Source organism: Sus scrofa, chromosome 3 (genome assembly GCF_000003025.6).
Source record: "Sus scrofa isolate TJ Tabasco breed Duroc chromosome 3, Sscrofa11.1, whole genome shotgun sequence".
In the NCBI taxonomy this organism is placed as follows: Eukaryota; Metazoa; Chordata; class Mammalia; order Artiodactyla; family Suidae; genus Sus; species Sus scrofa.
Window position 1 is genome coordinate 3,205,728 of NC_010445.4, and position 12,923 is coordinate 3,218,650.

Genomic DNA, 12,923 nt, shown 5'->3' on the forward strand with positions numbered 1-12,923 from the left:
ATGGCTTGACTCGTGGAGGACTTTTCTCACCTGCCTGACATCTTATGATGCCGAGTCTTCCCACCCAGGAACATGATAGGTCTTCCCACTTGTTTAAATCGAATTTCGTCAGCTGCTGTCTTCCCAGCAAAAGCACAGGGCTGTCTATTGCTACCTTCGCTCTGCTCCCAAAGGCCGGAAACTGGGGGCCAGTCAGGGAGCCCTCCAGACCCCATGGGCTTGGTACCCGCAGCGCTGGCCCCCTTCTTCTTGCTCTGGCCCTGCTCCGTGACCCTGGACGTCATCGGCTTCCACGGGACCCTGACTGTCCTCATGGAAAACACAGTCGGCCTGGAGTCCCGTCGTGGCGCAGTGGTGAATGAATCCGACTAGGAACCGTGAGGTTGCGGGTTCAATCCCTGGCCTCTCCCCGTGGGTTAAGGATCCAGCGTTGCCGTGAGCTGTGGTGTGGGTTGCAGATCCGGATCGGATCCCGCGTTGCTGTGGCTCTGGAATAGGCTGGCGGCTACATCTCCAATTCGACCCCTAGCCTGGGAACCTCCATATGCCACGGGAGCAGCCCAAGAAAATGGCAAAAAGACAAAAAAAAAAAAAAAAAAACCACGGTCAGCCGGCTATGGCAAGATGGCCAGGAGGATTAATTAATGTGTACGCTGTAAATTACATGTTCTGACTCTTGCTGGCACAGGTAGCATCACGATCGATGTTTGAATTCTTATTAATTTGTGTAATGACCTCTCATGTGTTCTAAGTGCTTTCGCAAACATTAACTCATTTAATCCTTGTCCTGGCTCTGGGAGGTGGCTGCTGTTAGCCACTCTGGCAGACGAGACGCGAGGGACCGAGGCAGGCCCGGTCACACAGCCCAGCAGGAGCGGATCCGGCTCGAGCAGCCTGGGCCCCTGATCACGCCTGGCCTGGGCCACCGCCCAGCCGGCTGTGAAGCCACCATGGCCGGAAGCTTGGACAGGCTCCCGTCAGTTTGCTGATTCTGCTGTAGTGTCACGAAGTCACACCACCTGTTACTAGGCTTATTTCTTCCTCTGAAATCTTTATATCCTTCATTTCTCTTTTTCTTCTTTTTATTGATTATTCTTAATAGAAGGGCTGGATGCTCCCGTCTCACACTGCGGAGAGCAGCAATAAGAACAGCCTTTGTCTTGTTATTAACTTCGAAATTCGTTTAAGGTTTTATGGTCACATATGGCGCTGGCAACATTTGTGACGGGTTTTTTGGGGAACTTGGGGGTTTTTGTTTTTAGAGCTCACCTGTGTTGGGGTAAGGCCACTCTTCTGATCCTGGTTTACTAGGAGGTATGCGTTTTTTTTTTGTTTTTTTGTTGTTGTTGTTGTTGTTGTTGTTTACTAGGATTTTTTAAAAATCATAAGTAAGTTTAATTTTGTCAAAACAATCTATTTTTTACGTGGATCGAGTTGGTGGTGGTTTTCGTCTGTTGGGAAGGTGGTTTACGTCGTGAGTCTCGTGTTCACCCGTCCCAGTGTTCCCGAGATGAACACATGGGATGTTTATTTTGTTGGGTTTCGTCTGGGTTTAAGAGTTTTAGGTCCACGTTCATAGGTGAATGTGGCCTTTTCTGGTTGTCGGTTTGGCTTTTGAGATCAATAGCTTCCTCTCTCACCAGCTCTCATAAAGATGCGATTGTTGCAGAGAGGGAGGTGAGAGGCAAGGCCGCTGCCAACCTCGAGGGCATGGACCATTTTCCTAAAGTGCCAGGGTCCTCATCCCACGAGCCACAGGGTAGGCAGACCGCAGGACCCACCCACACGCCCAGACCCCACCTCGGGGCAGGTCGTCAGCATCACTGGACATGGGGTCCCGGTACCATCCGGTCTGTAGGTAACTGCCCAGGTGACATGGAGGGTGGGGGTTTGAAAAGCTACCACGTCCTGCGGCGGGGCCTGTGCTGGGCGTCAGTGGTCCAGCCTCTCCCCAGAGGCCCAGAGGTTCCCCGGGGAGGTTGATCTGGGCAGACCCCTCGCCTTGCCCAGGGGTGGCCTTGCTCTTTCCCCAGCGTGCACCCAGGCCTCAGGGTGGCCGGTGCGGGGAAGGCCCATGGTGCAGAGCCGTGAGCAGTGGCCCGAGTGTGGGCCCCAGGCTGCTGTGCCCACAGCCAGCACACCACCAAACTGTAGCCATTGCTTTTCTCTCTCTCTCTCTCTTTTTTTTTTTTTTTTTTTTTTAGAGCTGCACCAGCATCATATGCAAGTTCCCAGGCCAGGGGGCAAGTCAAGAGCTGCATCTGACAGCCTACACCACAGCCACGGCAACACCAGATCCTTAACCCACAGAGCAAGGCCAGGGGTCAAACCTGCGTCCTCAGGGATGCTAGTCGGGTTCATTACCACTGAGCCACCACGGGCACTCCTGTAGCCATTTCTTTAAAGTTTGAGATTGCCCCGGAGTTCATTTTCACCTTTCACCTGAACAGTATCTCAAAACTACAGAAATGTTTCGAGAATACAGCAAAGAATGACCCTTCACCCAGAGAGCCCATCAGGTCCATCAGTTGTCCCCAAAGGTCCTCGGCGCAGAAGCCTCCAGTCCAGGAGCACACGTGGCTCCCGGCCGTCCTCTCTCCACCTCCCGCACTTGGATCAGGTCCTCGGCCAGTCCTTGGCTGTCCTGACCTCGACGGCTGCAGAGCTCACAGGCCACTCGTTTCCTAGGAGAGCCCTCGACTTGGGTTTGTGTGTTTCTCATGCTTGGGTCCAGATGATGTGTCTCGGTCAGGATGTCACAGAGGTGACGCCCAGCTCTCCCCCCTGCATCCTTTGGGGTGAACGGGATCTGGAAATGTCCTGTCTTCGGTGGCGTTCATGAGACTCACTGGACAGTTAGTTACCTTCACGGTGACTGAGTGTGTGGGGGCAGATACTGTGCAGTTGTGTGGCAATCTCATTCTCTTTCCTCTCACATCCCTAGTTTGTCATTCCCTGATTAGGTCTTGTCAGAATTAATTAGTGGAACGAGGCACCCGATCGTGACCTTTCTAATTCAATCATGTCTTCTGCGTTTACTGATGGGACTTTTTATTGTCAAAAGGAAAAGCTTTCTCTTCTCGTTTATTTATTCACTTGTTTATAGGAGTGTGGACTCACGGATCCCTGTTTTATCTTGTGTTACAATCCATTGCGTCCTTGTCTGTGTTGATGCTCAGACTCCTGCGTTTGACCAGGGGGAGGCCCTCTGCCTGCCTTCTGTGGGCTTCTCATGGGTTCCTCTTACTCTGCGCACCTCCTGCTTTGTAGCACAAGGTGTTCTTGGCTCATCTTATTCTCTTCTCTTCTCTCCCAGCCGTTTCTCCAAGGAATCTTGGGTTCTTTCAGTGGAGAGTGGTATTTAGACGTCAAGATCTGGGCACTCGGTGTGCTCATCGCTCCTGGAGTGTCACCGCCCCCGGCCCTCAGGGCCCGGAGCCAGGAAACACACGTGCTCATGCACACACAGGTCTGCATCCAGGCCTGTCCCCATATCTGTCTACACTGAGAAGCTTGAGTTCACACTAGCTTCTCCAGATACATCCAGCACCATCTGTTTCCTCAAGCTGCTCCCTTTGCACATTTACATCAGGCCTGCCACTCTCGGCATCCTTGGTCTGTGACCTTGCTGAACCCCCTGTTTGGACAGTCCTTTGAGCTGAGTGACTGCCCCCTGTGTGGACACCTTCTTTGCACAGGTCCTGACTGGGCTCCTTTGCACTGCATTTCTGAAAGGAAGGGTGAGGGCTGCCCCAAACATGTTAACGTGCAGACCTGAGTTATCGAAATCATTAGTTCCATCCTCGTCCCAGTGATTCAGCATTCTAGAATCCCAGAGTTCCAACCAAGTCATTCTTGTTCTTGTGTCCCGTACATCTGTTTCGTGTATCCTCAAAGGCTGTGATGAGGACTTGCATCTTTTCTCACAGTCGGCGGCATTTGCTCAGCTCTCAGGGCAAGTTGGGCCACAGCTTCACTTCCCAAGAGAGAGAGAATGAACGGGCATGTCTTTAAAGGCCCCCGAAGGCACGTCATTGCCCGGCCAGTGTGCAGGCTCCCACCAACTCAGGGTAGAATATACCCCACTCCCCTCTTCTCCTGACAGACACGTGGCCCCGCCCAGAAGCGCACCTGCGGCCTCTGGGATCTGCTGGGAAACTCCTCCCGCCCCTCTCCTTGTGCCAAGCAGCCCCCAGGAGCGAGGACCGGGCTCTGAGCAGACCCTCTGTGGCGGGACCTCGCGTGCTTTCCTCCACTCCGATCCGCTTCTCCGTCACAATCCGCTTCTGAGTCACTTTGCAGAAGAATGTCCTTTAAATGCTGCCCATGCTTAAAGTGCTTCTTGTTACTGTCAGAAAATCATGGACTCAAAGATCCTAATCCCTAGATAGGAGCCCATTGAAAGGTCCTGCGATACGCTGATGCTCAGACGTGGGTTAAAATCTTCAAAAGCAGCGTTTCTAGGTATTCCTGCTTGTGTAATTCTCTGCCTACTTAGTAACCTTTGACCACAGAGGGACCAAAACCCCTCTCCCCACATGTTTACGGCGCTGTAAGGGGGGAGACGGCAAGCGCCGTGGCTTCGCTCTGCCCCCGCTGGCCTCCCAGGGCTGTGGGGGCCCCTGGCCTTGGCTGTGCTCTGACGGCCCGTTAGCATCCTGCCTCTCCCACTCTGAGCGCAGTTTTCTGTAATGGAGATGCTGGCAGTAAGCACTTGGGCACAGATGAAACTGTTTCCATCTGAAAAAGGAAAGGAAAAAAAAAAAAGCCCACCTAGTGCTTATTTGTGCGTCAGAGTAGCCACTTTCTCAATAGGAGCTGTTTCCGGGAGTGTTAGGGGCTAATAAAGCACAGTCTGCTGCCCAGGGCTGGTCTCTGGGTAACGAAGGCGCAGTGAAGCAGGGGGCCCGGGGGCTCCAGGCAGGGCGCTCACCCAGGTTGCTCGAGGCACCCAGCCGCGTCCCCGGCGGGCCTTTGCTGGGACACCTCCCCCGGGAACGTCAGGTGTGTGGAGCCAAGCTCTGCCTCCAGGTGCACGTCCCACCGGAACGCGATTGGGGCCGAGGAGCGAAGGCCGGGCTGCTTGGTTTTCTGTTGGCCCACGTGCTCCCCGCGAGAGAGAGCTTTCAGGGGGTAGGGGGCCCCATGGTTCCCCCAACCCCAGGCCCCAAGCAGGCCCCTCCCGGTAAATCCTCCAGGGTGAGTTCCAGGGAAGCCATGGTCCTAGCGGACGAGCCCATCCACCTTCTCTGTTGCAGCTGAGGCCCACGCATCCCGGGGCTGGGGCGTAGAGCCCTGTGGGTGCTGCCGGGGGCCCCAGGCTGCGGCTCCTACCCGCCTGGCCCCTGCTTCAGGAGCCTGACCCATGCCCCGCATGCCCAGAGCCCATGAGATCCGGTCCTGAGCTCACCTCTGGGCACCGTGGCCTCCGGTGAGGCGGGAGGAGGGACTCGGGGCAGAAACAGGGCCCGGGCTCTGCAACCCAGAGGGAGCAGCAGCCACGGGCACATGGAGGCTGGCCCCGGCCCCTCCTCGGGAAGGAGAACGGGCGCTGGGCACGCATCGAGTAAACAGCTCTCGGAAGTGCTGCTCTTGGCGGCCCACATTCCCACGTGTGCGTTTTCGGGGATTTTTTTTCCTCAACAGTCCCCTAAAAGCGTTAAAGAGAAAATCAGGGAACCCTGGGGCTTAGGAAGACTTCCCGGCACAAGATCCTCAGATGCCGGCTTTGCCTGGGATCAGTCCAGCGTTCCTCCCTGAGCCGGGCCGGCCGTTTGCAGGGCCAGCTGGCACCTGCCAGGGAGTGTGTGTGGCCCCAGGAAGGCCAGAGGCGGGACAGGCTGGACAGCAAAGATCTGGGGTGCGTCAGGGAGGGGCCGTCCTCACCCGAGGCTGCTGGGGGAGGGGTCACAGAGCTGCCCTGGGTACAGGGGCGGGGAGGCCGCTGACCCCTCCTGGCCGTAGCTTCCTTGGAACAACGCACTGAGAGCCGCGGTGTGGGATCGCGCCTGTAAGCACTTAATAAACGCAAGGTCATGATGCAGATACTGAGGTTCAGGGCAGCACTTGGACTGCAGGGGGCTGTGGCCTTGAGGAAGACTGCGTTCCCAAGAGGGGCCTGTGCAGACAGAGCAGGGCCCAGCCCCCGAACTACGGCAGAGTCCAGCCAGCTGCCCACCAGGCCAGGCCAGGCTGGGCAGGGTCAGCGTCCTGCTGACAGTCCGGAGGGTCGTGTCCCGGGCGGAGGGGCACCCAGAAGCCAGCCCGGCTCCAGCCAGTGGCGTGTCAGCTGCGCTCCCAGCTGCTGGCATGAGAGAATTTATTCCCCCGGAACCCAAAGCACCCCACGTCCCTCAGCCCTGGTCCCCTGTCCCTGAAAGAGCGTCTCCTGTCTTTGTTTATGCACGCGTCCCACCTGATGGGGGACAGAGATTCTGGTACGTTCCGTCTCTGGCAGGGCCACAGGCCTGATGGTTTTCATCTCATCGCTTCGGGGTCCGGGGTCGGGGATTTTCCTCCTCCGATCACCCCCGCCTTCCCCCCACGCGGAGGGACGTTACGGCTGCAGGTGGCCCTTTCCAACAGTACCTGTCATCGTTGCAGTTGTCATAAACCTTGAGTGTGGCTGAATTTCTTCTTCATAACGGGGCGGAAACGACTGACTGTTTCTGAACCGTCTGTCAGTAGGCCCAGGGGGCTGTCACTGGCTCCGATGGCGCCTTCCGCAGTGGCCGGGCCGTCCGGGTGGGTCTTCTGGCTTCCTCTCTGTCTTGGTGCAGCGCCTCTGCCCAGGCGCCTCGGGGCTGCCAGGTTGGGGGTGGGGGGCGATGACATGGCCCCTCGGACATCCCCGAGTGCTTACTGTTTGCTGATTGTCCCTAACGACACCCGGACGATACCTTTTCTCTTTTATTTCGCGCCCGGCGTAGGAAATCTGTACCAGATGAACGGTTTGAAGCGGCCTTTTTGTTCATTAGTCTTTCAGATCCGTTTAGGCCCTATTATGGGACTTTTAAAAATACCGCAGGAGAAGAAAGTACAGCAGCGTGAGTGACGGCTCAAGTGTGACTGAGGGCTGAGGGGAGCGTCTTCCTACAAATGTCATTTTCGAGAAACAGAGGTCAGGGTGCATGCCCATCACAGCTGCCAAGCCGAATTCAGCTTCACGAGGGTAAAATCTTCCTGTTCTTCGTGAGGGCCGCTCCAGCTCTCTCGTCCTGACTCTTGCTGGATTTCTAGATTTGCCTCTGTGTTTCATTTTGGCGGCCGTTAGATCTTATATTTGTTTCATTCAGCCAGCCAGCCCGCCAGCAAACATTTATTAAGCACCTACTGTTTTGTAGGTTTCAGGACTCATGCTACCTACGAGATTACAAAGATGGAAAACTTTCCGTGCCTCCAGAAGCTCACAATTTGAGGAGGGAGTGGGAGAGACGACAGATAGAATAAAATCATCCTGAAACAGGAGGCCCGTGAGGATGGTTATAAACAGTGTTGCCGAGACAGTCTCGGAAAGCAAACGGATGACTCAGAGGGTGATGCAGGAGGGCTGCCCTCCCAAGGTGGGTGGGCTCTCAGGTGGGCCCTGGAGGGTGCCCAGTGCTTTGACGGGGAGCAAGGCATTCGGAGCCGAGAGACTGGCAGAGTGAAAGGCTCAGGGTAGGAAATTGCATGGCACCTGTTGTTTGAAACCGTGAATTGTATTTTTATTCGGATGTGGTGAGGCGAGCAGGACAGGAGGCAATTCCCTGAAAGGGGGGCTTGCTACAGATCCCAAGAGGAGGGGGCACGGGAGTCCAGGCAGGACCACACAGGGAAGCACCAGGGTCGGTCAGGGCAGAGGAGGGGCGTTGTGGACAAGACCCCTCCCCGGGGCTTCTGCAGCAGGAAGAGACAAGGCACGGTGGGCAGGCTGAGGACTCCCGCAGGCTCTGGGGCACAGGGCTGTCCCTGGCTGGCTGGCCCCTGCCAGATGACCCAGGCGACTATTCCACAGTCCCCCTGCTTTTAAAGATAGAAAGAATATTACATAGTTTAAAAATAAATGGACAACCACCAGCAGGATGGAGGAGGCGGGAGGGCTGGGGAATCAGCTTCTGGCTGTTTCAGAGCAGAAACCCCCTCCCAAGCGAACATCGTGCTGGGCGCCCCCTCCCCCGCCATTAGGACCCCAGACTGTCCAGACCCTTCGGGAGGGAGCTGGCGGGGGGCCCTGCCCAGGTCTGAGTCCCTTCCTGGTTGTGCTGGGACTTGCCACAAGTGGGGGCCCATCTGTCATGCCTCCCCTGCCCTCTGGCTGCCTCCCTGCTGGCTCGGGGGCCTGACCACCCTCAGACCCAGAGGGGACGCGAACTGGGGAAGTTGCTCGACAGGCACGTTTTCCTGCTGACGGCAGAGTGGTAGCGGGCAGGGTGCGCCTGGCTCGGCGGGCTTCCACAGGGGGCATCCGTGGAGCCTCTTTAGCTCGGGATGGAAGGAGAGCTGTCTGCCCAAGCTGCAGCTCCTTATGCTCCTGGCTCTGCCCTCTGCAGTTACCTCTTGCGGGAGCTTCCTGCTTGTCCTCTGAGTGGCCGTTGATCTCCTGGCCTCTGGGCTGCTGAGCTCATCACGGCCACCGGGGGTCCTGCCCCGCAGGCTCCCTGCAGAGGGTCCCCAGGCAGACACCTGGAGGTCTGCTGCAAAACCACTCAGGAGGATGGCGGGTCCGGGACCCTCGATCTTAAAAGGAGCCTCATGGCCGCGGGGCCGAGGACAGGCCTTCCGGTGGAAGGCGGGCCAGTCCCAGCCTGAGCAGAGGACAGCGGCTCCTGATGCCCACCCGCTGCCGAGTGGTATTTGAAATGTGTGGCATTTCTGCTCTTGTAATAAGTATTGTAAAGTGCTGTTTGTTAGCTTTAAAAGGAAACGAAGGGGGGAAAATTGCCAAAGTCCCAGCCTCCCCGCGGCGCCCTGACTTATTTTATCTTTAAGGATTCTGCCCAGCTCTGTCTACATCATTAGCGAACAGCCCACCGCTTCTAGAACACGCTGCCGTGATGGTCTGGAAACCGAACCAGCGCCCGAGGAGCCCAGCCAGCATCAAAGGACTTCTGTTCCCACCAAGGAGCCTCATCTGCTTAGATCAAAATGCAAACCTTTTACTGTGGAAATTTCACCCGCCCAGAGGTCTGCAAGTCATATGACGTTTTCAGGAATAACGTGCTTGCGGAGCTCCGTGCAAGGCAGCCCGTTCTCCATGCGGGTTTTGAAACCGTGCACGCGTTTGCTTGAACATTGACTCGTGGGCGCCTCAGCAGGCGGGACCCTGGCGGAGATGCTAGGGGTGCAGTGAGGAGTCGGACCCCAAATCCAGCTCAGGGGCCTCGTGACCAAGTGACAGCGAGCGTGGAAGATGCCTTGGGAAGGCCGCCAGCCTTACGGACTGGGATCGTGCCTGACCTGCCGCACATGACCTGGCCTGGACTCTGTGGCAGGAGAGGCGGGTTACAGATGGGCTGAAAGCTGCAAACCCGGGGATTCCTGGCGTGTCACTCTCCTCACCAGTCGGCGCCTCGCCTGGCCATGAGCTCGAGGCTCCCTCCTGCCCTGTCCCTACCGGGCGCCCCTCTGAACCCCTCTTACCCGATGCAGTTCCCTCGTCAGTGAGCAGCACGTCTTTGATGGGCACAGGGTGTCATGCGCTCCTTGGGCGTGATCTGTGCCGCTTCGGGGACAGTGGACGGTGCCCAGGAGCAGAAACTGAGCACATCACCTCAGGCAGCCTCGGCGGGGGGGCGGGGGGGGACGAGGGGTTGTTGTTCATGGAGGCCTCGCAAGGCCCAGATGCCGACAGCGTTTGCCCACTGCATGGAAAAGGAGCCAAGGGGGGCGGTTTTAGAGAGGCCCTGTGATGCCATCGGGTGATGGCACACTGGCCGCAGGGAGAGTGGCGAGCAGAGCCCATGGATCCTGCTGATAAGTTGGCCTCCATTCGGTCCAGGTCTTTTGGGGGTTGGGGCGCACCCACAGCATATGGAGGTTCCCAGGCTAGGGGTCGCATCAGAGCTGCAGCTGCCGGTTTGCACCAGAGCCGCAGCCATGCCAGATCCCTGAACGCGTGTGTGCACAGACTTGTTGGAGCGCCAGCTCGTGCCCCCTGGGTGCAGATCCCGGGGTGGCATTGCAGCTCGTGTGCCGACCTTATGTTTAACTCTCTCGGGAACCGCCAGGCCTCGTTCACGTTTCTAACTGAGAGCATCCACAGTTTTGCGTTTCGTTCTTGGGGCCGTGCGTGTGCCCCTGGCCCCCAGGGTTCACCGTCTCCCTCTCGTCCTCGGTGTCCACGTGTCCAGTTCTCCGAGGTCGTTTTGACTTCTCACGCCGTCCTCCTGAGACCCGCCCCCCGCCCGCTTGGCTTCTCCTCCAACTGAATGGGCCCGTTTCCCATGCTGTCACTCAAGTTATTTCTGAAGCGTTACAGGCCCGGGGCCTGGGCTGACCCACCCGGCCGCAGCGACTTTGGCCTGATAGCCAGAGCCGTGTCACAGCCCCCTTCTGCATGTGTCCCCAGGTCCCCAGAGCAGAATGGCAGGGACAGGGGTGCAGGAACCTGCAAAGCACTCAGGGCTTCCCTGGCTGGTGGGGTCGCCATGCCCCCGACCCTGTTGCTCTCCTGCTGGGACAGGCCCTTTGCTCCCGAGGGCCCCATGAGTGGAGCAGTCAGAGGGTGTGGGCGGAATGGGACGTTCCCTGGGATGGTGACAGGGGATCGTGAGAGGTGGGGCTGGCATCAGGTTGGGGTGGTCCTGGAAGGGTTGGGGCCGCGTGAAAATACCTCCCAGGCAGCCAACAGGATGGGAAGTTCACAGACAGGGAGTAAAATCAGCAAGAGGCTGATCACCGGGCAGGACCAGAGGGCGGGCAGGCACCGGACCTGGCCTGGGCAGGTGCCCGCAAGAAGGGATGAGCTGTGCCCGAGGCGGGTCTCCCCACCTGAGGGCTGCCTGCCCGCTAGTCCCCAGGCCGCAGACCCTCTGGGGAAGGACTCCGGCGTCCCAGCCAGCAGTGGTGTCTTTGGTGTGCTTTAGGACAGAGGGGTCCGCCTGGGAGTGGGAGGGACTGAGTCCCGGGTCAGCTGTGGGCAAAGGGGGGACCCACATCTCTGAGGCACAGGTTGGGGGCATCCACGCATGACTCAGCTCGTCCCACATGGGTCGGGGTGGGGGGGATGCCGGGTGGCTGCACACCCCGTTAGTAGCAGCTCCTGCCCTGTGTGTCCAGCCGGCCCAGGATCCGCCTTTCCACAGGTGGGGGCCATCGGCGACGAGGAGGAGTGGGTCAGCCTCTACGAGGAGGAGAATGAGCCTGACACCCAGACGCTGGAGATCCCGAACCTCACGCCCTACACGCAGTACAGGTGAGGGCCGCGGGCAGGGATGCCACACACACACCCCCCCCACCAGCGAGGTGGCACCCAGCAGCAGGTTCTGTCTGCAGTGGCCGCCCCAGCCGTGCACTCGGACGTGAGAAGCTTCCAGGCAGCAGAGACAGCGGCCTCCAGGGGAGGATTTCACCCCACCGCCAGCTCAGCAGCATCCCTCCAGCAGCATTGCTGGTGGGCATTCGGCCGGCAGGCACAGCGGGTCTCTTGGGCTCAGTACCCAAGGCCTTGTGGTTGGAGACGCGAGGCTTTTCTTCACAAAACCCCACGACCTCCCGGGACTGGTAATGCGCCCTGTGCCCCCTCCAGCCCAGGAATCGGGGTCTCACCAATCAAGCGCTAAACGTGCTGCCCTTTAACCTTGGCTTCTTGATCCCGAAACGTATCCAGGCAGTAAATCTTTGGCCTTAACAAAGGGTAGTGTGGTCTGAGCTGTTAGACGCCGAAACTTCCCGTCAGACGGTGGAAGGAGGTGGCATTTCCAGTTACCACCAGATGTGCGGTGTGAAAATGTCACCGCTCTGCCAGAACGGATACATTTCATGAGATCTGGGAACAAAAGATGACTAATTCAGGGAGTAAAAGGTGAAATTACATCTTCGTGCAGATCATTTTTCCAGGACAATGCCCAAGTTGTTTTTCTTTAAAAAAAAGAAAAAGAAAAACCTGATGAGAGATGCTGTTTCACTTACCGTCACTTCAACATCCTTCCTAAGACGAAAGCAGATGAATTAAGATACACTCGTCTTTAGAGAATAACGTTGAATGTAAAACGAGCTTTGGGAGCCAGACCTTGCCATGGGAAATTAGTCTAAGCTTTATAGGTATTTCCAAGATCAGCACCTGCGGTGAGAGATCAGGGTCCCTGTCTTGAATGCACGTAAACGAAGGAAGGCTTGGTTGTAAAAATGTGAGCATCCTTGGGACGTTTCGCGGGTGTACCGATTCGGTTCAGATACTCGCACATCTCAGGGTAGAAGAGATGAAAGCCTGAGGACCCGACACAGACTTGAACAAACATCTCACTCCACCCTCGTCTTACAGGTGAGGGGACAGGCCAGTCGCCGATGGGGTTACAGTCCCAGGGTGTGGGTTCTGTGGCTCCTCTCCTGAACCCACAGAGAACGGGGCCCAGGGCACCCTTGGTCCTTCAGGGACGTTGGACTGTCCAGGCTGTCATCTAGGAGTGACACTCTTTTTTTTTTTTTTTCCTTGGTTTTTTTGCCTTTTCTAGAGCTACTTCCTATGGCATATGGAGGTTCCCAGGCTAGGGGTCGAATCGGAGCTGTAGCCACCGGCCTACGCCAGAGCCACAGCAACGCGGGATCCGAGCCGCGTCTGCGACCCACACCACAGTTCAGGGCAACTCCGGATCCTTAACCCACTGAGCAAGGCCAGGGACCGAACCCGCAACCACATGGTTCCTAGTCGGATTCGTTCACCACTGCGCCACGACGGGAACTCCCCTGGCAGTGACATTCTTACACTCCACTTCTGTGAAGCT

General features: G+C 57.4%; 1 protein-coding gene across 4 annotated transcripts in view; it reads left to right on the forward strand.

Moving 5' to 3' along the window:
* Positions 1 to 12,923, forward strand: part of SDK1 (sidekick cell adhesion molecule 1) — a 513,421-nt gene that overhangs the window by 391,310 nt on the left and 109,188 nt on the right. For all 4 annotated transcript variants that reach the window (XM_021087982.1, XM_021087980.1, XM_021087981.1 and 1 more), the window contains exon 22: positions 11,286 to 11,395. In XM_021087982.1, coding sequence (XP_020943641.1) covers positions 11,286 to 11,395 — 110 coding nt within the window. The remainder of the gene's footprint in view (positions 1 to 11,285; positions 11,396 to 12,923) is intronic.